General features: G+C 48.4%; 2 protein-coding genes across 2 annotated transcripts in view; one reads left to right on the plus strand and one right to left on the minus strand.

Annotated features, from left to right (window-relative positions):
* LOC145352334 (serine/threonine-protein kinase Nek9-like) overlaps nt 1-3,718 on the plus strand; it is a 22,834-nt gene extending 19,116 nt beyond the window's left edge. Inside the window, exon 9 of the mRNA XM_080202089.1 lies at nt 3,704-3,718. Within this exon, the coding sequence (XP_080058215.1) occupies nt 3,704-3,718 (15 nt within the window). The remainder of the gene's footprint in view (nt 1-3,703) is intronic.
* A 24-nt stretch (nt 3,719-3,742) lies between these two features.
* esrrb (estrogen-related receptor beta) overlaps nt 3,743-24,009 on the minus strand; it is a 43,199-nt gene continuing 22,932 nt past the window's right edge. The window contains exons 3-5 of the mRNA XM_080202090.1: nt 22,376-22,486; nt 9,646-9,807; nt 3,743-4,041 (exon numbers count right to left, since the gene is read on the minus strand). Coding sequence (XP_080058216.1) covers nt 3,743-4,041; nt 9,646-9,807; nt 22,376-22,486 — 572 coding nt within the window. The remainder of the gene's footprint in view (nt 4,042-9,645; nt 9,808-22,375; nt 22,487-24,009) is intronic.

A 24,009-nucleotide genomic window follows, 5' to 3' on the forward strand; every position in this document is an offset into this window, starting at 1 on the left:
AGAAATCTCACACCAGCTTAAAGTCCAACAGGTTTATTTGGTAGTAAAAGTCAGTAACTTTCGGAGTGCTGCCCCTTATCTGATGAACCATTTACCTGGTGAAGGGACAGTGCTCCGAAAGTTAGTGATTTTTACTACCAAATAAACCTGTTGGACTTTAACCTGGTGTGAACATAGAACATAGAACATTACAGCGCAGAACAGGCCCTTCGGCCCACGATGTTGCGCCGACCAATTAAAAAACAATGACCCTCTAACCTAAACCAAACCCTTTCCATCCATAAACCTATCCACGGATCTCTTAAACACCCCCAAACTAGGCGCATCTACAACTGCAGCAGGCAGGGCATTGCAATCCCTCACCACCCTCTGGGTAAAGAACCTACCCCTGACATCCGTCCTATAACTACCCCCCCTTAATTTAAAGCCATGCCCCCTCGTGCTAGCTTTCTCCATCCGAGGAAAAAGGCTATCACTGTCCACCCTATCTAAACCTCTAATCATCTTATATGTTTCAATAAGATCCCCTCATAGCCGCCTTCTTTCTAACGAAAACAACCTCAAATCCCTCAGTCTCTCCTCATAGGACCTCCCCTCCATACCAGGCAACATCCTGGTAAACCTCCTCTGCACCCTCTCCAAAGCCTCCACATCCTTCCTGTAATGTGGGGACCAAAACTGCACACAGTACTCCAAGTGCGGCTGCACCAGAGTTTTGTACAGGTTGCAACATGACGCTGTGACTCCTAAATTCAATCCCCCTACCAATAAACGCCAAGACACCGTATGCCTTCTTAACAACCCTATCTACTTGATTCCCAACTTTCAGGGATCTATGTACACATACACCTAGATCCCTCTGTTCATCCGCACTATTCAGAGTCCTACCGTCAGCCCTATACTCAACACATCTGTTATTCCTGCCAAAGTGAATTACCTCACACTTCTCCGCATTAAACTCCATCCGCCACCTCTCGGCCCAGCTCTGTAACTTGTCCAAGTCTCCCTGTAGACTAAGACACCCTTCCTCACTATCTACCACACCTCCGACTTTGGTGTCATCAGCAAATTTACTAATCCACCCAACTATACCCTCATCCAGATCATTTATAAAAATTACAAACAGCAGTGGCCCCAAAACGGATCCCTGAGGCACACCACTCATAACTGAACTCCATGTCGAATACTTACCATCAACCACCACCCTCTGTCTCCTATCTGCTAGCCAATTCCTAATCCAATTTCCCAGATCACCCTCAATCCCATACATCTGCAATTTCTGCAGAAGCCTTCCATGGTGAACCTTATCAAACGCCTTACTAAAATCCATATACACCACGTCAACTGCCTTACCCCCAACCACCTCTTTGGTCACTTTCTCAAAAAACTCAATAAGGTTAGTAAGGCACGACCTACCCGCCACAAAACCATGCTGACTATCTCCAATCAATTCATTATTCTCCAAATAACTATAAATCCTATCCCTAATAATTTTTTCTAAAACCTTGCCCACAACAGAAGTAAGACTCACCGGTCTGTAATTCCCGGGGAAGTCTCTGTTCCCCTTCTTAAACAATGGGACAACATTCGCTAACCTCCAATCTTCTGGCACTATACCGGTGACCAACGACGACCTGAAGATCAGAGCCAGAGGCTCTGCAATCTCCTCCCTTGCCTCCCAGAGAATCCTAGGGTAAATCCCGTCCGGCCCAGGGGACTTATCTATTTTCAAACCCTCAAGAATATCTAGCACATCCTCCTTATCAACTGTAATACTGTCCAGTTTACAACCCTGTAACCCAGTGTTCTCCACAGCTACATTTATGTCCCCCTGCGTGAACACCGAAGAGAAATATTGGTTCAATGCCTCTCCAATCTCTTCCGGTTCCACACATAACTTCCCTCTGCTGTCTATAACTGGCCCTAACCTTGCCCTAACCAACCTTCTGTTCTTAACATATCTATAGAATGCCTTAGGATTCTCCTTAATCCTATCAGCCAAAGTCTTCTCATGTCCTCTTTTAGCCCTTCTTAGCTCACTCTTCAACTCCCTCCTAGCCAATCTAAAGCTTTCTAGTGCACTATCTGAGCCCTCGAGTCTCATCCGGACATAAGCCTCCTTTTTCTTTTTAACCAGCGAATCAACTTTTTTAGTACACCACGGTTCCCTAGCCCTACCAATTCCTCCTTGCCTGACAGGGACATACCTATCATGGACTCGCAGTAGCTGCTCCTTGAAAAAACTCCACATTTCAGACGTTCCCAGTCCCTGTAGTCTCCTAGTCCAACTATGCTTCCTAATTCTCTCCTAATAGCCTCATAATTACCCTTCCCCCAGCTAAAACTACTGGCCCGAGGTTCATACCTATCCCTTTCCATCACTAAGGTGAATGTAACCGAATTGTGGTCACTATCACCAAAATGCACACAACTTCCAAGTCTAGCACCTGGTCTGGCTCATTTCCCAGCACCAAATCCAATATAGCCTCACCTCTAGTTGGCCTATCAATGTACTGAGTCAAAAAACCTTCCTGCACGCTTTGTACAAAAACTGACCCCTCTAACGAGCTAGAGCTATAGCTATTTCAATCAATATTAGTAAAGTTAAAGTCCCCCATAACAATTACCCTATTACTTTCACTCCTAACCAGGATAGTCTCCGCAATCCTTTCCTCAACCTCTCTAGAACTTTTAGGAGGTCTATAAAAGACTCCCAACAGGGTGACCTCTCCTCTCCTATTTCTAATCTCCGCCCATACTACCTCAACAGACAAGTCCTCATCAAACTTCCTCTCTGTCACTGTGTTACAGTCCTTGACCAATAATGCTACCCCTCCCCCCCTTCTACCTCCTTCTCTACTCCGACTGAAGCATTTGAACCCCGGGACCGGCAACAACCATTCCTGACCCTGCTGTATCCATGTCTCTGAAATGGCCACAACATCAAAGTTCCAGGTACTGATCCACGCTGCAAGTTCATCCACTTTATTGCGAATACTCCTCGCATTAAAGTATACGCATTTCAAACCCTGCTCCGCCCCACCCCCACAATGCCGTGCATTGCAGTCCCCATCTATGCCCCCCTCACTTTCACCCCCTCTACTCAGGATCCCACCCCCCCTCCAAATCAGTTTAAACCTCCCTGCATAGCCTCAGCAAATTTACCCCCCAGGATATTGGATCCCCTCTGATTCAGGTGTAGACCATCACTCTTATAGAGGTCCCACCTTCCCCAGAATGAGCTGGGGAAGGTGGGAGATTTCTTACGAAGCGAGACGTGCAGTCTCAGTCTGAAACCCCTTTCCAGCTCTGGGCTGTAACCCGAGGGGAAGGTTTAGGAGGGATGTGAGGAAAATTTTTTTTACCCAGAGAGTAGTGATGGTCTGGAATGCACTACTTGGGAGGGTGGTAGAGGCGATTTGCCTCACACCCTTTAAAATGTATCTGGATGAGCTCTTGGCACATCATAACGTTCAGGGCTGCGGGCCAAGTGTTGGCAGATGGGATAGACTGGATGGGCCAAAGGGCCTTTTCTGCACTGTGTGTTTCTGAGGGAAACAGGAAGATGGGGAGAGACAGAGAGCGAGCAAGAGAGAAGGACTGAGGGTGAGAGAGCGGGACAGAGGGGTGTTGTGTGAAAAACATTCTGACCAGTATTCAATCCAGAACTTTCTGATCTTTGAGGTTTTACCAATGGCTCCAGTCTGTTCCCAGTTAGTGCAGCATTGATTTGAGATTCGATTCAGGGTGGAATCTGTTTGATTAATTTACCCGAATTTGCCAAAGCGATTGCTTTCAGAGTGACAAATTCTTCCTTCTCCACTCGCAGTTTCTTGTATTTATGAACCAGCTGTAGAATGGCAGCGTACAGATCGAGGAGTCCCGTTAATCGAGAATGTTCCTCGTCCATGATATAATCCTCAGCGTAAACCAGCTCCTCCTCATAGGGCAGCGAGCGATAGACTATCCCCAGGATCAGAATCTCCATCCAAGCACATTGTAAAACCCCCATCTGATCAGCCAGAGACAGGCTGGAGAATCCTACAACCCAAACAAAACACAGCAAATCAGTGAGGGGTGGGGGGGGTGAGCAGAGTGAGGGGGGAGCAGAGTGAGGGGGGAGCAGAGTGAGGGGGGAGCAGAGTGAGGGGGGAGCAGAGTGAGGGGGGAGCAGAGTGAGGGGGGAGCAGAGTGAGGGGGGAGCAGAGTGAGGGGGGAGCAGAGTGAGGGGGGTGAGAGTGAGGGGGGTGAGAGTGAGGGGGGTGAGAGTGAGGGGGGTGAGAGTGAGGGGGGGTGAGAGTGAGGGGGGTGAGAGTGAGGGGGGGTGAGAGTGAGGGGGGGTGAGAGGGGTGAGGAGGTGAGAGTGAGGCAGAGAGGGGGGTGAGGGGGCGAGTACTGACACTCCTTGCTTTCCCTTCATTTCTTTGTGTTTAAATATCTTCCCAATGTCACCATTCTCGATTTCTGTAACCGCTTTACCCACCCGCTCCCCCCCCCCCCCACACCCCGGTCTTGTCTGACCCCCCATCGCCCCCATCGCCCCCCCCCCCCCGGGTCTTGTCTGACCCCCCATCGCCCCCATCGCCCCCCCCCCCCCGGTCTTGTCTGACCCCCCCCCCACCCCACCGTTTTGCACCTTCAACTCCCTGGTCAATTAGCTGTTGAATTGTGTCCGATTCTCTCAAACCCTTTGAACGTGGTTAGTGCTGGCACCTACTTTCCAGATCAGCATCCAGTCCTGCAAGACTTTGGAACATTTTTTGTGGTAAAATCTCACACTGGTTGGTGCTGCTGCCTCACAGCACCAGGGACACGGGTTCGATTCCCCTCTCAGATCCCTGTCTGTGTGGAGTCTGCACATTCTCCCCATGTCTGCATGGGTTTCCTCTGGGGTGCTCCAGTTTCCTCCTACACTTTAATGATGTGCAGGTTGGGTGGATTGGCCATGATAAGTTGCCCCTTAGTGTCAGGGGGACTAGCTGGGTAAATGCAGGGGGATAGGGCCTGGGGGGGATTGTGGTCAGTGCAGACTCGATGGGCTGAATGTGGATTCTAACTACTAATTGTAGATGTCTCTCTGAGACCAAAATGATGTCTTTGATAAAGAGACAAAATCTAATTACAGGAGATCTAAATGGAGAGGTGACCTATCTTAATATCTCACTGTCATGCTCTCTCTTTTCCCTGTGCCTCTCTCACTCTCGATATCTGTCTCTCTGCCTCTGTATCTGTCTCTCTTGCTATGTCACTCCCTTTCCTGCGCTCTCTCTGTCTCTCTCTATCCCCCCCCCTTGTAGTCCCTCGCTCAGACCCTCTCTGTCTCCCCCCTTGCTGCCCCTGCCCCTCTCCGCCACACTGTCACTGTCCATTTTGGACGTGGTTGTGTGTTATAGAACATAGAACATTACAGCGCAGAACAGGCCCTTCGGCCCACGATGTTGCGCCGACCAGTTAAAAAACAATGACCCACTAACCTAAACCAATCCCTTTTCATCCATAAACCTATCCACGGATCTCTTAAACGCCCCCAAACTAGGCGCATTTACAACTGCAGCAGGCAGGGCATTCCAATCCCTCACCACCCTCTGGGTAAAGAACCTACCCCTGACATCCTATAACTACCCCCCCTTAATTTAAAGCCATGCCCCCTCGTGCTAGCTTTCTCCATCCGAGGAAAAAGGCTATCACTATCCACCCTATCTAAACCTCTAATCATCTTATATGTTTCAATAAGATCCCCTCTTAGCCGCCTTCTTTCCAGCAAAAACAACCCCAAATCCCTCAGCCTCTCCTCATAGGATCTCCCCTCCATACCAGGCAACATCCTGGTAAACCTCCTCTGCACCCTCTCCAAAGCCTCCACATCCTTCCTGTAATGTGGGGACCAGAACTGCACACAATACTCCAAGTGCGGCTGCACCAGAGTTTTGTACAGTTATGTGTTGTGATTGTTTATAGATTGATTGGTGTTTTGAAGAATGCTGATTTTATCTGTTACTAGTTCCTGCCACTGGGCACAAAGCTTTTTCTCCTGGGATTGGATGGATGTGAACATGCGGAAAGGCTCATTCATTTACAGATAATCACCTGGACAGCCCAGCAGCCAATGGAACCCCTTCACTTCCTAAAGTCAAACACTGCTCACTATTCCCAATCTTCCAGGTTAAAATAGCTCCCGTTCGCACTTCCAAACTGTTCCAGAGTGTAACTCTGTTGCTCATTTCTCATTTTGATTTCATTTATTATTGTCACATGTATTAACATACAGTGAAAAGTATTGTTTCTTGTGCGCGATACAGATAAAGCATACTGTTCATAGAGGAGAAAGGGAGAGCGTGCAGAATGTAGTGTTACAGTTATAGCGAGGGTGTAGAGAAAGATCAGCTTAATATTTGATTTGATTTATTATTGTCACGTGTACTGGGATACAATGAAAAGTAATGTTTCTTGTGCGCTATACAGACAAAGCATACTGTTCATAGAGAAGGAAAGGAGAGGGTGCAGAATGTAGTGTTACAGTCACAGCGAGGGTGTAGAGAAAGATCAACTTAATGCGAGGTTGGTCCATTCAAAAGTCTGACAGCAGCAGTGAAGAAGAGATTAGATTGTTGGAGAGGTTTAAAAAATTAGAATGAAGTTTTAGGAGCAAAGAACGAGAATAAAGAATAAAATCGGAAGGTGTGCTGGGTATAGCTTGTAAGAAACTCTCTGACTCCAGCACCAATTCAGAGTCTTGTAAGAGAGGTTCTGTTCCAGTCTCCGTCTGACTGCCTCTACTCCCTGAATGGTGTCAGGACTGAGCTGTTGGGTTATACCTGGGCAGGACTGCCACTGATGTCCTTAGCAAGTATTTAATAGAGTGACCTGGGGGGGAGGGGTTTAAACTGAAATGGCAGGAGGATGGGAACCATTGCAAAGAGTCAGTGATCGCCGTTCCAGATGTTCACCACAGTCTGTGATCACTGTCAGGTAATCAGTCCATTTAACCGTTCAGCGGGATCCAGGCCTGTGCAGAGATCTATATAACGATTATTGGGAGTAAAGCTGTGTGTAATTGTGTTGAATCAGACCCTGGTCACCCCTGATATCTTGGTGAGCAGAGGTTACACGGAGACAGATCTGTGAGGGTGACATTGAGACAGAGTGTAGGTGGCAGCTAAACTGACCCCAACTCAACCGGAGACAGTTGCCAGGGAGACGGGGGGAGGGAGACGGGGGGAGGGAGACGGGGGGAGCGAGACGGGGGGAGCGAGACGGGGGGAGCGAGACGGGGGGAGCGAGACGGGGGGAGCGAGACGGGCGGAGCGAGACGGGCGGAGCGAGACGGGCGGAGCGAGACGGGGAGAGGGAGACGGGGAGAGGGAGACGGGGAGAGGGAGACGGGGAGAGGGAGACGGGGAGAGGGAGACGGGGAGAGGGAGAGGGAGACGGGGGGGGGGGGCAGTCAGCAAGGCCAATCAGAGATGGAGATTGAATGGTGACCTTTCCAGCAAAGCTCACATCAGGAATGATTGAAAAGTGAGTTTGGAGGTTTAAATGAACAGCCTCCTGTTCCTGTGTAAAAGTACAAATCAGAGCTATCCTTAAATAGAACCAACCTGCTCAGGGTAAAATAAAGTTCAAAAACTCTGAGGAGACAGAGAATGTCAGCCTGGATTTTTCTCCAGAGTGGGATGTGAACACATAACTTTCTAACTCTTGAGGTGAAATATTCTCCAATGAAGATCAGGAGCAGCACACAGTCCCTTTCTGAGACAGGCAGCCACAATCTCACTGTCCTCACCTTCTACACGAGAGAATGAAAGAGGATTTGCCTTGTGTGATTACTGTCATCTGTCTTTATAATCCCATGTCAGCCTGTAAATTGAACACACTAAAAAGTGACTGTTCACTCTGATAGTTCATCGCCAGCAGTTACAAACTGCTGATTTATTGAGAACTTGTCCCCTGCCAGATTCGCATTTTATTTCTCAGGATTACCAAAATCTCAACAACAGGAGGAAAGCTGGCCTTGGATTAGATCTGCAAATGCAATCCAACTAATAGCACAGAAAACTGGGACTAATCTACTGGCAAAGTCCAATCACCTCCATCCCCATCTCCGAGGCACAAACCCAAATAAACCCAGGACAAAAAGCGGAGAGTAAGAGACAGAGACAAAAAGAGTGAGAGAGACAGAGAGAGAGACAGAGGGAGAGAGACAGAGAGACAGAGGCAAAGAGAGAGCAAAAGAGAGAGAGAGAGAGTGACAGAAGCAAATAGAGAGTGAGAGAGACAGGCAGAGAGACAGAGAGAGAGGGAAACAGAAAGAGAGAGAGACAGACAGAGATACAGACAGAGAGAAAGAGACAGAGAGAGAGAGACAGAGAGAGAGAGAGACAGAGAGAGACAGAGAGAGAGAGAAACAGAGAGAGAGAGACAGAGAGAGAGAAACAGAGGGAGAGAAACAGAGGGAGAGAAACAGAGGGAGAGAGACAGACAGAGATACAGACAGAGAGAAAGAGACAGAGAGAGAGAGACAGAGAGAGAGAGAGACAGAGAGAGAGAGAGACAGAGAGAGAGAGAGTCAGAGAGAGAGAGACAGAGAGAGAGACAGAGGCGAAGAGAGAGCAAGAGAAACAGAAAGAGAGAGTGAGAGAGCGAGACAGACCCGAGAGAGAGACAGAGAGACAGACAGAGAGACAGACAGAGAGACAGACAGAGAGACAGACAGAGAGAAACAGAAATAGAAAGAGACAGGTACCAAGAGACTGAGAGTGAGCAAGAGGGGAGAGTGCAGGCAGGCCCCGAGTCACACTGATAAATGACCAAAACTAACTGACCTCAGAGACAATCATTAAACATCAGCTCCAGTGAGCAAGAGAATCATTTTGACACACTGCAGTGTTCACAGACTGACACAGAGACACAGGTGGGCAGCATAGTACCACTCACCTTTCAATCATTCTCTTCAACCCAATTTGCAATTTTCATATCAACAGATATGTGAGGCGAGGAGATTTGGACAGGATTTTTACACACCCCTCCCTGAATAATTTAGAGACTGAGTGAGAGAGTAAAACTCCCTCTACACTGTCCCCCATCAAACACTCCCAGGACAGGGACAGCACGGGGTTAGATATGGAGTAAAGCTCCCTCTACACTGTCCCCCATCAAACACTCCCAGGACAGGTATAGCACGGGGTTAGATACAGAGTAAAGCTCCCTCTACACTGTCCCCCATCAAACACTCCCAGGACAGGTACAGCACGGGGTTAGATACAGAGTAAAGCTCCCTCTACACTGTCCCCATCAAACACTCCCAGGACAGGTACAGCACGGGGTTAGATACAGAGTAAAGCTCCCTCTACACTGTCCCCCATCAAACACTCCCAGGACAGGTACAGCACGGGGTTAGATACAGAGTAAAGCTCCCTCTACACTGTCCCCCATCAAACACTCCCAGGACAGGGACAGCACGGGGTTAGATACAGAGTAAAGCTCCCTCTACACTGTCCCCCATCAAACACTCCCAGGACAGGTACAGCACGGGGTTAGATACAGAGTAAAGCTCTGTCTACGCTATATTACCTGGAGTTGTGATTGACAGACACTGTGCTGGTGATGAGGTGTGTGACTGGATGATGGTGACAGGCTATTCCTTACCTGGGATGTGCTTGGCCCAGCCAATAATGACAACCAGCTCCCGGTCAGCAAGATCGCAGAGTGTGGTCAGAGCCTTGATGTCTGTCTCTGGAATGGTGGGATCTGGCATTGCATAAATCTTCCCCGGCTCTGCCACAAGGAGGTGAGAGACAATTTTACTCACTAGGGTAAAGAAGAGAGTGTGAATCAGACAGATCATCCTCAATGCCAGTGCCCCCCAAGACTGTGTTCTCAGCCCCCTACTATACTCCTCATACACCTATGACTGCGTGGCCAAATTCCCCTCCAACACGATATTCAAGTTTGCGGACGACACCACTGTAGAGGGTCGGATCTCAAACAATGACGAGACAGAGTACAGGAACGAGATAGAGAATCTGGTGAACTGGTATGGCGACAATAATCTCTCCCTCAATGTCAACAAAACAAAGAAGATTGTCATCGACTTTAGGAAGCGTAAAGGAGAACATGCCCCTGTCTACATCAATGGGGATGAAGTAGAAAGGGTCGAGAGCTTCAGGATTTTAGGTGTCCAGATCACCAACAAGCTGTCCTGGTCCCCCCATGCTGATACTATAGTTAAGAAAGTCCACCAACGGCTCTACTTTCTCAGAAGACTGAGGAAATTTGACATGTCAGCTACAACTCTCACCAACTTTTACAGATACACCATAGAAAGTATTCTTTCTGGTTGTATCACAGCTTGGTAGAGCTCCTGCTCTGCCCAAAACTGCAAGAAACTACAAAATGTAACCCAATCCATCATGCAAACCAGCCTCCCATCCACTGACTCTGTCTATACTTCCCACTGCCCTGGCAAAGCAGCCAGCATAATTAAGGACCTCACACACCCCGGACATTCTCTCTTCCACCTTCTTCCATCGGGAAAAAGATACAAAAGTCTGAGGTCACGTACCAACTGACTCAAGAACAGCTTCTTCCCTGCTGCTGTCAGACTTTTGAATGGACCTACCTTGCATCTTTCTCTACACCCTCGCTATGACTGTAACACTACACTCTGCACCCTCTCCTTGCCTTCTCTATGAACGGTATGCTTTGTCTGTATAGCGCACAAGAAACAATACTTTTCACTGTATAAATCCAATCAAACCAAACCTGGAAAAATGGGTCACTACAAAATGTCACAGCAAAACTAACCCTGAAACTAGCTACACATAACCCTGAAACTAGCTACACATAACCCTGAAACTAACCCTGAAACTAGCTACACATAACCCTGAAACTAACCCTGAAACTAGCTACACATAACCCTGAAACTAGCTACACATAACCCTGAAACTAACCCTGAAACTAGCTACACATAACCCTGAAACTAACCCTGAAACTAGCTACACATAACCCTGAAACTAACCCTGAAACTAGCTACACATAACCCTGAAACTAACCCTGAAACTAGCTACACATAACCCTGAAACTAATCTTGAAACTAGCTACACATAACCCTGAAACTAACCTTGAAACTAGCTACACATAACCCTGAAACTAACCCTGAAACTAGCTACACATAACCCTGAAACTAACCCTGAAACTAGCTACACATAACCCTGAAACTAACCCTGAAACTAGCTACACATAACCCTGAAACTAATCTTGAAACTAGCTACACATAACCCTGAAACTAACCTTGAAACTAGCTACACATAACCCTGAAACTAACCCTGAAACTAGCTACACATAACCCTGAAACTAACCCTGAAACTAGCTACACATAACCCTGAAACTAACCCTGAAACTAGCTACACATAACCCTGAAACTAACCCTGAAACTAGCTACACATAACCCTGAAACTAACCCTGAAACTAGCTACACATAACCCTGAAACTAACCTTGAAACTAGCTACACATAACCCTGAAACTAGCTACACATAACCCTGAAACTAACCTTGAAACTAGCTACACATAACCCTGAAACTAGCTACACATAACCCTGAAACTAACCTTGAAACAAGCTACACATAACCCTGAAACTAACCCTGAAACTAGCTACACATAACCACACAATCTCACAGTTCACCGACTCTCGAGGCCACTGAGTGAGGTCCACAGTTGACACAATCTCCCGGATCTCAATTGGCTAAACTGAGATTGTGCTTCATGCCTTAAGGCAACTTAAAAACACATGCTGTAAAACAGTAAAGCTCCCTCTACACTGTCCCCCCATCAAACACTCCCAGGACAGGTACAGCACGGGGTTAGATACAGAGTAAAGCTCCCTCTACACTGTCCCCCCATCAAACACTCCCAGGACAGGGACAGCACGGGGTTAGATACAGAGTAAAGCTCCCTCTACACTGTCCCCCCATCAAACACTCCCAGGACAGGGACAGCACGGGGTTAGATACAGAGTGAAGCTCCCTCTAAACTGTCCCCCATCAAACACTCCCAGGACAGGGACAGCATGGGGTTAGATACAGAGTAAAGCTCCCTCTACACTGTCCCCCATCAAACACTCCCAGGACAGGTACAGCATGGGGTTAGATACAGAGTAAAGCTCCCTCTACACTGTCCCCCATCAAACACTCCCAGGACAGGTACAGCACAGGGTTAGATACAGAGTAAAGCTCCCTCTACACTGTCCCCCCATCAAACACTCCCAGGACAGGTACAGCACGGGGTTAGATACAGAGTAAAGCTCCCTCTACACTGTTACCCATCAAACACAGTAAGAAGTCTTATAACACCAGGTTAAACATAAGAACATAAGAAATAGGAGCAGGAGTCGGCCATCTAGCCCTTCGAGCCTGCCCCGCCTTTCAATAAGATCATGGCTGATCTGTCGCTGCTCAGTTGCTGCTCAGTTCCACATTCCCGCCCTCTCCCCATAACCCTCAATCCCCTCGCTTATCAAAAACCCATCAACCCGTGTCTTAAAAATATTTAGCGAGGCAGCCTCCACCACTTCAAAGGGCAGAGAATTCCAGAGATTCACCACCCTTTGAGTGAAGAAGTTCCTCCTCAACTCCGTTCTAAACCGCCCCCCTTTTATCTTGAGGCTGTGCCCCCCCTAGTCCTACTGTCTTTTTTGAGCGGGAAGAGTCTCTCCACCTCTATCTTTGTAGCAAAAGCCACTAGCTTTCGGAGCGCTGCTCCTTCGTCAGGTAAGTGGGAGTTCTGTTCACAAACAGGGTACATAAAGACACAAACTCAATTCACAAAATAATGGTTGGAATGTGAGTCTTTAAAGGTAATCAGGTCTTAAAGGTACAGACAATGTGAGTGGAGAGAGTGTTAAGCACAGGTTAAAGAGATGTGTATTGTCTCCAGACAGGCTGTTTAGTGAGATTTTGCAAACCCAGGCAAGTCACGGGGGTTACAGATAGTGCGACATGAACCCAAGATCCCTGTTGAGACCGTCCTCATGCGTGCGGAACTTGGCTATCAGTCTCTGTTCAGCGACTCTGCGCTGTCGTGTGTCGTGAAGGCCGCCTTGGAGAATGCTTACCCGAAGGTCAGAGGCTGAATGCCCGTGACCACTGAAGTGTTCGCCAACAGGAAGGGAACACTCCTGCCTGGTGATTGTTGAGTGATGTTCATTCATCCGTTGTCATAGCGTCTGCATGGTCTCCCCAATGTACCATGCTTCGGGACATCCTTTCTTGCAACGTATCAGGTAGACAATGTTGGCCGAGTTGTAAGAGTATTTACCGTGTACCTGGTGGATGGTATTCTCACGTGTGATGATGGTATCCATGTCGATGATCCGGCATGTCTTGCAGAGGTTGCTGTGGCAGGGTTGTGTGGTGTTGTGGTCACTGTTCTCCTGAAGGCTGGGTAGTTTGCTGCAGACAATGGTCTGTTTGAGGTTGTGCGGTTCTTAGAATCTTAGAAACTCTAAAGTACAGAGAGAGGCCATTTGGTCCATCGAGTCTGCACTGACCACAATCCCACTCAGGCCCTACCACCATATCTCTACATATTTTACCCACTAATCCCTCTAACCTACACACCTCGGGACACTAGGGGGTAATTTAGCATGGTCAATCTGCCCTAACCCATCTTTGGACAGTGGGAGGAAACTGGAGCACCTGGATGTAACCCACATTGTGTGAAGGAAAGAAGTGGGGGTGTGGGGATGGCCCTGGCAAGATGTTTGTCTTCATCAATGATATGTTGAAGACTCCGGAGAAGATGTCGTAGCTTCTCCGCTCTGGGGAAGTACTGGATGACGAAGGGTACTCTGTCCACTGTGTCCCATGTTTGTCTTCTGAGGAGGTCGACATGGTGCATCATCATCAGCAGCAACCAAGCCTTCCCCGGTACCACAGCAGAAAATAGTATCACTGCAGGGAAGTCCATTGTCAACTTATCTGACTACACACTTCAACCAGGCGAAAATCGAAGTCCTCAATCGAGGGCTCAATTTTTGCCCCACCATCAAAATAGATCCCATCAGTCTCGCAATAGACGCAGAGGAATTCATCAGGCGAATCAGGCTGCAGGAATTCTTCCACAAACCCCAAGAGGCCAATAGCGAACTCAATGAGGCAGCCAACGGAGAGATCCGCGGTGCAGCAACTGAACAGGAATGAGTCGATTTGGACTCCTCCGGAAGGCCGCTGTCCTCGACTCGACGTGTGTGCCCAAGCCGTCAGGAGGTGCATCAATACCAGATTCATCAGCCGCCCTTACAAGACAGCCCAAATTCACCCAAGCACAACGCAACATCATCCGCGCTCTCAAGACTAACTGCAACGCTGTCATCAAACCAGCAGACAAAGGCAGGGCCACCGTCATGCTGAACAGAATGGATTACTGTACCGACAACCGAACAATGAGGAACACTACAGACTGTTACCCACAGATCCGACCGAAGAACACACCCGTCAACTCAACAGAGTGATCAAGACCTTTGATCCGGACCTTCAAAGCACCCTCCGTTCTCTCATTCCACATACTCCCCACGTTGCAGAACTCTACTGCCTTCCAAAGATACACAAGATAAACACACCCAGCCGTCCCATCATATCAGGCAATGGGACCCTGTGCGAGAACCTCTCTGGTTACATTGAGGGCATCCTTAAGCCCATCGTACAAAGAACCCCCAGCTTTTGTTACAACACTATGGGCTTCTTACAGAAACTCAGCACCCATGGAGCAGTTGAACCAGGAACACTCCTCGTCACAATGGATGTCTCAGCACTCTACACCAGCATCCCCCACAATGACAGCATTGCTGCAACTGCCTCAGTACTCAATGCCAACAACTGCCAATTCCCAGATGCAGTTTTACAATTCATTCACTTCATCCTGGATCACAATGTCTTCACTTCCAACAACCAGTTCTTCATCCAGACAACTGGAACACCCACGGGGACCAAATTCGCACCTCAATATGCCAACATCTTCACACACAGATTCAAACAAAACTTCTTCACCGCACAGGACCTTCAACCGACGCTATACACTAGACACATTAATAACATTTTCTTCCTTTGGACTCATGGAGAATAACCACTGAAACAACTATATGACAACATCAACAAGTTCCATCCCACCATCAGACTCACCATGGACTACTGTCCGGAATCGGTTCACTCTTGGACACACACATCTCCATCAAGGACGGTCACCTCAGCACCTCACTGTACTGCAAGCCCACGGACAACCTCACGATGCTCCACTACTCCAGCTTCCACCCTGAACACCTTCGACAGTTCCGATGCGCCACAGCGAAAAACCGCACCGATCTCCTCAGAAGACAAACACGGGACACAGTGGACAGAGTACCCTTCGTCGTCCGGTACTTCCCCGGAGCGGAGAAGCTACGACATCTTCTCTGGAGTCTTCAACCTGTTATTGATGAAGACGAACATCTCGCCAGGGCTATCCCCACACCCCCACTTCTTGTCTTCAAACAACCACACAACCTCAAACAGACCATTGTTCGCAGCAAACTACCCAGCCTTCAGGAGAACAGTGACCACAATACCACACAACCCTGCCACAGCAACCTCTGCAAGACATGCCGGATCATCGACACGGATACCATCATCACACGTGAGAATACCATCCACCAGGTACACGGTACATACTCTTACAACTTGGCCAACGTTGTCTATCTGATACGCTGCAGGAAAGGATGTCCTGAGGCATGATACATTGGGGAGACCATGCAGACGCTATGACAACGGATGAATGAACATCACTCAACAATCACCAGGCAAGAGTGTTCCCTTCCTGTTGGTGAACACTTCAGTGGTCACGGGCATTCAGCCTCTGACTTTCGGGTAAGCATTCTCCAAGGCGGCCTTCACGACACACGACAGCGCAGAGTCGCTGAACAGAGACTGATAGCCAAGTTCCGCACACATGAGGACGGCCTCAACAGGGATCTTGGGTTCATGTCACACTATCTGTAACCCCCGTGACTTGCCTGAACTTGCAAAATCTCACTAACTGTCCTCTTTAACCTGTGCTTAACCCTCTCTCCACTCACATTGTCTGTACCTTTAAGACTTGATTACCTGTAAAGACTCACATTCCAACCATTATTTTGTAAATTGAGTTTGTGTCTTTATATACCCCATTTGTGAACAGAACTCCCACTTACCTGACGAAGGGGCAGCACTCCGAAAGCTAGTGGATTTTGCTACCAAATAAACCTGTTGGACTTTAACCTGGTGTGGTGAGACTTCTTACTGTGTTTGATGGAAACAATATAGCAAGTGCTTTATCCTGTATCTAACCCCGTGCTGTCCCTGTCCTGGGAGTGTTTGATGGGGACAGTGTAGAGGGAGCTTTACTCTGTATCTAACCCCGTGCTGTCCCTGTCCTGGGAGTGTTTGATGGGGGGACAGTGTAGAGGGAGCTTTACTCTGTATCTAACCCCGTGCTGTACCTGTCCTGGGAGTGTTTGATGGGTTGTGTCTCGCTACACCTTGTCTCTGGTTATTGCTCGGTTGGTATTCACTGCTTTGTCTTTCTACTTTGTGAATTCAGTGGACAGTGCGTGGGGGACAATGGGTGGGTGTGGGTCAGGGAGTCAGTGGGAGGTCAGTGGGCGGGGTGGGGGGGCGGTCAGTGGCTGGGTGCAGGTTTGGTGATGCACAGAGTCCCATTGCTGCCCTGGGACACAGAGATGGAATAGCAGGGAGAGGGTGAGAGGGTCACAGAGCCACAGGGAGCGGGACAGAGCCAGACCCTCCTGTGTCACAGAATGTGGCAGTGAAATACCCTTAGGAGTATTGATAGGCAGAGGGATCTGGGTGTACAGGTACATAGGTCATTGAAAGTGGCAATGCAGGTGGAGAAGATAGTCAAGAAGGCATATGGGCTTGATACATAGAAGACAGGAACAGGAGGAGGCCATTTGGCCCTTCAAACCTGTTCCACTATTCATCACAATCATAGCTGATCATCCAACTCAATAGCTTAATCCTGTTTTCCCCCCATAACCTTTGATCCCGTTCGACCCAAGTGCTATATCCAGCAGCCTCTTGAATACACTCAATGTTTTGGCATCAACTACTTCCTGCGGTAATGAATTCCACAGACGCACCACTCTTTGGGTGAAGAAATGTCTCCTTATCTCCATCCTAAATGGCCTACTCTGAATCCTCAGACTGTGATCCCTGGTTCTGGACTCCCCTACCATCAGGAACATCCTCCCTGCACCTACTCTGGTCCTGTTAGAATTTTATAAGTCTCCACAAGAGCCCCCCATCACTTAAAGAGCAAAGAACAATACAGCACAGGAAACAGGCCCTTCGGCTCCAAGCCTGCGCCACTCATTGGTCCAACTAGACCATTCGTTCGTATCCCTCCATTCCCAGTCTGCTCATGTGACTATCCAGATAAGTCTTAAACGATCCCAGCGTGTCTGCCTCCACCACCCTATCTGGCAGCATATCCCAGGCCCCCACCACCCTCTGTATAAAAAACGTCCCTCTGATATCTGAGTTAAACCTCGCCGCTCTCACCTTGAACCTGTGACCCCCTCGTAATCATCACCTCCGACCTGGGAAAAAGCTTCCCACTGTTCACCCTATCTATACCCCTCATAATTTTATACACCTCTATTAGGTCTCCCCTCATTCTCCGTCTTTCCAGGGAGAACAACCCCAGTTTACCCAATCTCTCCTCATAGCTAAGACCCTCCATACCAGGCAACATCCTGGTAAACCTCCTCTGCACTCTCTCCAAAGCCTCCACGTCCTTCAGGTAGTGTGGCGACCAGAACTGGACGCAGTACTCCAAATGTGGCCTAACCAACATTCTATAGAGCTACAACATCTTTGATGTTGCAACATAGTTGCAGTGTGACATAGATATGATGCAAGACTGGGTGGAGAAGTGGCAGATAGACTTCAACATGGATGAATGTGTAGTGGTCCATTTTGGCAGGACCAATGGGATGAAGGAATACAATATCACGGGTAGGAGTCTTAGCTGTGTTGAACAGCAGAAGGATCTTGGGGTCCGGGTCCATAGGACTCTTAAATCGGCCTTGCAGGTGGAGGATGTGGTCAAGAAGGCGTATGGTGTACTGGCCTTCATTAATCGAGGGATTGAGTTTAGGAGTCGGGAGATAATGCTGCAACTTTATAAGACCCTTGTCAGACCCCACTTGGAGTACTGTGTGCAGTTCTGGTCGCCTCACTATAGGAAGGCTGTGGAAGCTATTGAGAGGGTGCAGAGGAGATTTACAAGGATGTTGCCTGGATTGGGAGGCATGCCTTATGAAGATAGGTTGAGGGAGCGACGAGGTCTCTTCTCCCTGGAGAGACGAAGGTTGAGAGGCGACCTGATAGAGGTTTATAAAATGTTGAGAGGAATAGATAGGGTGGATTCTCGGAGGCTATTTCCCAGGGCTGAAATGGTCGCTACGAGAGGACACAGGTTTAAGGTGCTGGGGAGACAAGTACAGAGGAGATGTCAGGGGTAAGTTTTTCACTCAGAGGGTGGTGAGTGAGTGGAATCGGCTGCCGTCAGTGGTGGTGGAGGCGAACTCGCTGGGGTCTTTTAAAAGACTTCTGGATGAGTACATGGGATTTAATGGGATTGGGAGTTACAGATAGTTCTATGGCCTGGTAGGTATGGATATGATCGGCACAACTTGTGGGCCGAAGGGCCTGTTTGTGCTGTAGTGTTCTATGTTAACATCAGACGCCAGTTTTTATACTCTACCCCGTCCTATAAACGCAAGCATGCCATATGCCTTCTTCACCACTTTCTCCACCTGTGCTGCCACCTTTAAGGATTTGTGGACCTGCACACCCAGGTCCCTCTGTGTGTCTATACTCCTGATGGTTCTGCCATTTATTGTATAACTCCCCCCTACATTAGTTCTACCAAAATGCATCACCTTGCATTTATCTGGATTAAATTCCATCTGCCATTTCTCTGCCCAATTTTCCAGCCTATATCCCGCTGTATTCTCCGATAATGTTCATCGCTATCCACAAGTCCAGCCATCTTCGTGTCATCCGCAAACTTACTGATCTCACCACGTACTCCCTCTGTCAAATCATTTATATATATCACAAACATATATATCACATTTTCCTGAACCCCAGCGAAAACAATCCTAACCCAGTCAATCTCTCCTCATCAGTCCCACCATCCCTGGAATCAGCCTGGTAAACCTTCACTGCACTCTCAGTAGAGCAAGAACATCCTTCCTCAGGAAAGGAGACCAAAACTGCACACAATACTCTAGGTGTGGCCTCACCAAGGCCCCTGTATAATTGCAACAACACATCCCTGCTCTTGTACTCAAAACCTCTCACAATGAAGGCCAACATACCATTTACCTTCTTTACCGCCTGCTGTACCTGCATACTTACCTTCAGCGAACCCCAGGACGCACAGATCCCTCTGCACACTCCCCTCTCTCAATTTACAGCCATTCAGGTAGTGATCTGCCTTCTTGTTTTTGCTTCCAAAAGTGAATAACCTCACATTTATCCAAATTATACTGCATCTGCCATTGATTAGCCCACTCACCCAAGCTGTCCAGATCATTCTGAAGGATCTCTGTATCCATGTCACAGCTCACTCTCCCACCCAGCTTGGTATCATCTGCAAACTTTGAAATGTTACATTTTATTCCCTCATCCAAATCATTAGTATATATTGTGAATAGCTGGGGTCCCAGCACCGATCCCTGTGGCCCCCCACTAGCTACTGTCTGCCAATGTGAAAAGCACCCATTCATTCCTACTCTTCGTTTCCTCTCTGCCAACCAGTTTTCTATCCATCCCAATACCCTTCCCCCAATCCCATGCGTTTTCAACTTGCACGATAATTTCTTGTGCGGGACTTTGTCGAACACTTTCTGAAAGTCCAAATATATCACATCGACCGGGTCCCCCTCATCATGCCTGCCTTCATCGGCCGGGGCACTGAGTTTAAAAATTGGCAAGTCATGTTGCAGCTTTATAGAACCTTAGTTAGGCCACACTTGGAATATAGTGTTCAATTCTGGTCACCACACTACCAGAAGGATGTGGAGGCTTTGGAGAGGGTACAGGAAAGATTTACCAGGATGTTGCCCTGGTATGGAGAGCATTAGCTATGAGGAGAGGGTGGAGAAACTTGGTTTGTTCTCACTGGAACAACAGAGGTTGAGGGGAGACCTGATAGAAACCTACAAGATTATGAGAGGCATGGACAGAGTGGATAGTCAGAAACTTTTCCCAGGGTGGAAGAGTCAATTACTAGGGGGGCACAGGTTTAAGGTGGAAGGGACGAGGTTTAAAGGAGATGTATGAGGCAGATTTTTTACACAGAGGGGGGTGGGTGCCTGGAACTCGCTGCCGGGGGAGGGAGTGGAAGCGGATACGATAGTGAGTTTTAAGGGACGTCTGGACAAATCCATGAATAGGATGGGAATAGAGGGATATGGTCCCCCGGAAGGGTAGGGGGTTTTAGTTCAGTCGGGCAGCCTGGTCAGTGCAGGCTTGGAGGGGCTGAAGGGCCTGTTCCTGTGCTGTAATTTTACGTAGATCATAGAACAGTACAGCACAGTACAGGCCCTCTGGCCCTTGATGTTGTGTTGAGCTTTGTCCGAACCCAAGATCAGTCTATCCCATTCCCTATCATTCTGGTGTGCTCCATGTGCCTATCCAATAACCGCTTGAAAGTTCCTAAAGTGTCCAACTCCACTATCACAGCAGGCAGTGCATTCCACACCCCAACCACTCTCTGAGTAAAGAATCTACCTCGGACATCCCTCCTATATCTCCCACCATCAACCTTATAGTTATGCCGCCTAGAAACAGCTACATCCACCTGAGGAAATAGTCTCTGCACATCCACTCTATCTATCCCTCTCATTATCTTATAAACCTTTATTAAGTCGCCTCTCATCCTCCTCCACTCTAAAGAGAAAAGCCCCAGCTCCCTCAACCTTTCCTCATAAGACCTACCCTCCAAACCAGGCAGCATCCTGGTAAATCTCCTCTGCACTCTCTCCAATGCTTCCACATCCTCCTTATAGTGAGGTGACCAGAACTGCATACAATATTCCAAATGTGGTCTCACCAAGGTCCGGTATAGTTGCAGCAGAACCCCACGGCTCTTAAACTCAAACCCCCTGTTAATAAACACGAACACGCTATAAGCCTTCTTCACGGCTCTATCCACTTGAGTGGCAACCTTCAGAGATCTGTGGATATGAACCCCAAGATCTCTCTGTTCCTCCACATTCCTCAGAACCCTGCCGTTGACCCTGTAATCTGCATTTAAGTTTGTCCGACCAAAATGAATCACCTCACACTTATCAGGGTTAAACTCCATCTGCCACTTTTCGGCCCAGCTCTGCATCCTATCAATGTCTCTTTGCAACCTACAAGAGCCCTCCCCCTCATCCACTACTGCACCAATCTTGGTGTCATCAGCAAATTTACTAACCCACCCTTCAGCCCCCTCTTCCAAATCATTGATAAAAATCACAAATAGCTGAGGACCCAGCACTGACCCCTGTGGTACACCGCTGGTAACTGGCCTCCAGTCTGAAAATTTTCCCTCCACCACCACCCTCTGTCTTCTATGATACAGCCAGTTACGTATCCAATTGACCAAATTTCCTTCTATCCCACACCTCCTTACCTTCTTCATGAGCCTACCATGGGGAACCTTATCGAACGTCTTACTAAAATCCATGTATACGACATCAACTGCTCTACCTTCGTCCACATACTTAGTTACCTCTTCAAAGAATTAATCAAATTTGTGAGGCAGGACTTACCCCTAACGAAACAGTGCTGATTATCCCGGATTAAACTGAATCTTTCCAAATGGTCATAAATTCTATCCCTCAGGACCCCTTTCCATTAACTTACCGACCACCAAAGTAAGACTAACCGGCCTATAATTACCAGGTCATTCCTATTTCCTTTCTTGAAGAGAGGAACAACATTTGCCACTCTCCATCCTCTGGCACAATCCCCGTGGAGAGTGAGGATCCAAAGATCAAAGCTAAAGGCCCCGCAATCTCATCCCTTGCCTCCCAAAGTATCCTTGGACGTATTCCATCTGGCCCAGGGGATTTATCCACCCTCAGGTTTTTTCAAAATTGCTAATAAATTTTCTTTGTTCTTTGAAATTGTTTGGCTGGTTCCAGCAGAGAGAGGGAGCTGTTCTCCCCAGAATGACATTGCTGTGGGTGGGCTGTGGGTGGGCGGTGGTGGGGTGGGGGGGGGGGGGCGGTGTGGGGGGGGGGCGGTGAATGTTGCTTTGAGCCTTTCACATCCCTGCGATAGTTACAGGGCCGCTTCACTGGAGAGGGAAGCTGCAGCGGGAGAACTGAATCTGGATCCACATCCATCCGTCGCTTGTATTTCTGCCGACCTCCTCGTACACGGTCCAACCGCACACCTGGAGAGGGAGGGGGAGAGGGACGGAGAGAGGGGGAGAGGGGAGAGGGGGAGAGGGGAGAGGGAGGGGAGGGGGAGGGACGGAGAGAGGGGGAGAGGGGAGAGGGGGAGAGGGGAGAGGGAGGGGAGGGGGAGGGACGGAGAGAGGGGGAGAGGGGAGAGGGAGGGGAGGGGGAGGGACGGAGAGAGGGGGAGGAAGAGAGGGGAGAGAGGGGGGCAGGGCGAGGAAAAGAAATGGAGGAAAATATAAACACCAAGACAGAGAGAAATCGATTTAAAGGAGCATTGGCGAAGAAGGAGGGAGTGTGAAATTGAAGGAAAGTAAAAGGATGAGAGGAAGAAAGAAAAGAGTAGAAGAGAATGAGACAGAGAGAGAAATGGACAGGGGGAGGGAGGAGAGTGACAGAGGGAGACACAGAGAGAGAGAGAGAGAGAGTTAAAAAAAACATAGAACATAAAACCTCCGGCCCTCGATGTTGTGCTGAGCTTTGTCTGAACCCAAGATCAAGCTATCCCATTTCCCTATCATTCTGCTGTGCTCCATGTGCCTATCCAATAACCGCTTGAAAGCTCCTGAAGTGTCCTCAGCCTTCAATGCCATTATTCCCATGAAACGCATCTCCAAACTCCCTGATCTTGGTGTTGGCTCCTCTCTCTGTGACTGGATCCTGAACTTCCTAACTCACAGACCACAATCAGTAAGGATTGGCAACAACACCTCCTCCACGATCATCCACAACACCGGTGCCCCATAAGACTGTGTTCTCAGCCCCCTACTATACTCCTCATACACCTATGACTGCGTGGCCAAATTCCCCTCCAACACGATTTTCAAGTTTGCTGATGATACCACTGTAGAGGGTCGGATCTCAAACAATGACGAGACAGAGTACAGGAACGAGATAGAGAATCTGGTGAACTGGTATGGCGACAATAATCTCTCCCTCAATGTCAACAAAACAAAGAAGATTGTCATCGACTTTAGGAAGCGTAAAGGAGAACATGCCCCTGTCTACATCAATGGGGATGAAGTAGAAAGGGTCGAGAGCTTCAGGATTTTAGGTGTCCAGATCACCAACAAGCTGTCCTGGTCCCCCCATGCTGATACTATAGTTAAGAAAGTCCACCAACGCCTCTACTTCCTCAGAAGAGTAAGGAAATTTGGCAAGTCCGCGACGACTCTCACCAACATTTACAAATGCCCCATACAAACCATTCTTTCCGGTTGTATCACAGCTTGGTATGGGCTCCTGCTATAGCCAAAACCACAATAAACTGCAGATTATCATGAGTGTAGGCCAGTCCATCAGACAAACCAGCCTCCCATCCATTGACACTGTCTACACTTCGCCACTGCCTCGGTAAAGCAGCCGGTATAATTAAGGATCCCACACACCCCGGACATTCTCTCTTCCATTTTCTTCCGTCGGGAAAAAAGATACAAAAGTCTGAGGTCCCATACCGACTGACTCAAGAACAGCTTCTTCCCTGCTGCTGTCAGACTTTTGAATGGACCTACCTCGC

Source organism: Carcharhinus amblyrhynchos, chromosome 14, assembly GCF_965287045.1.
Source record: "Carcharhinus amblyrhynchos chromosome 14, sCarAmb.v2.hapA, whole genome shotgun sequence".
Taxonomy (NCBI): domain Eukaryota; kingdom Metazoa; phylum Chordata; class Chondrichthyes; order Carcharhiniformes; family Carcharhinidae; genus Carcharhinus; species Carcharhinus amblyrhynchos.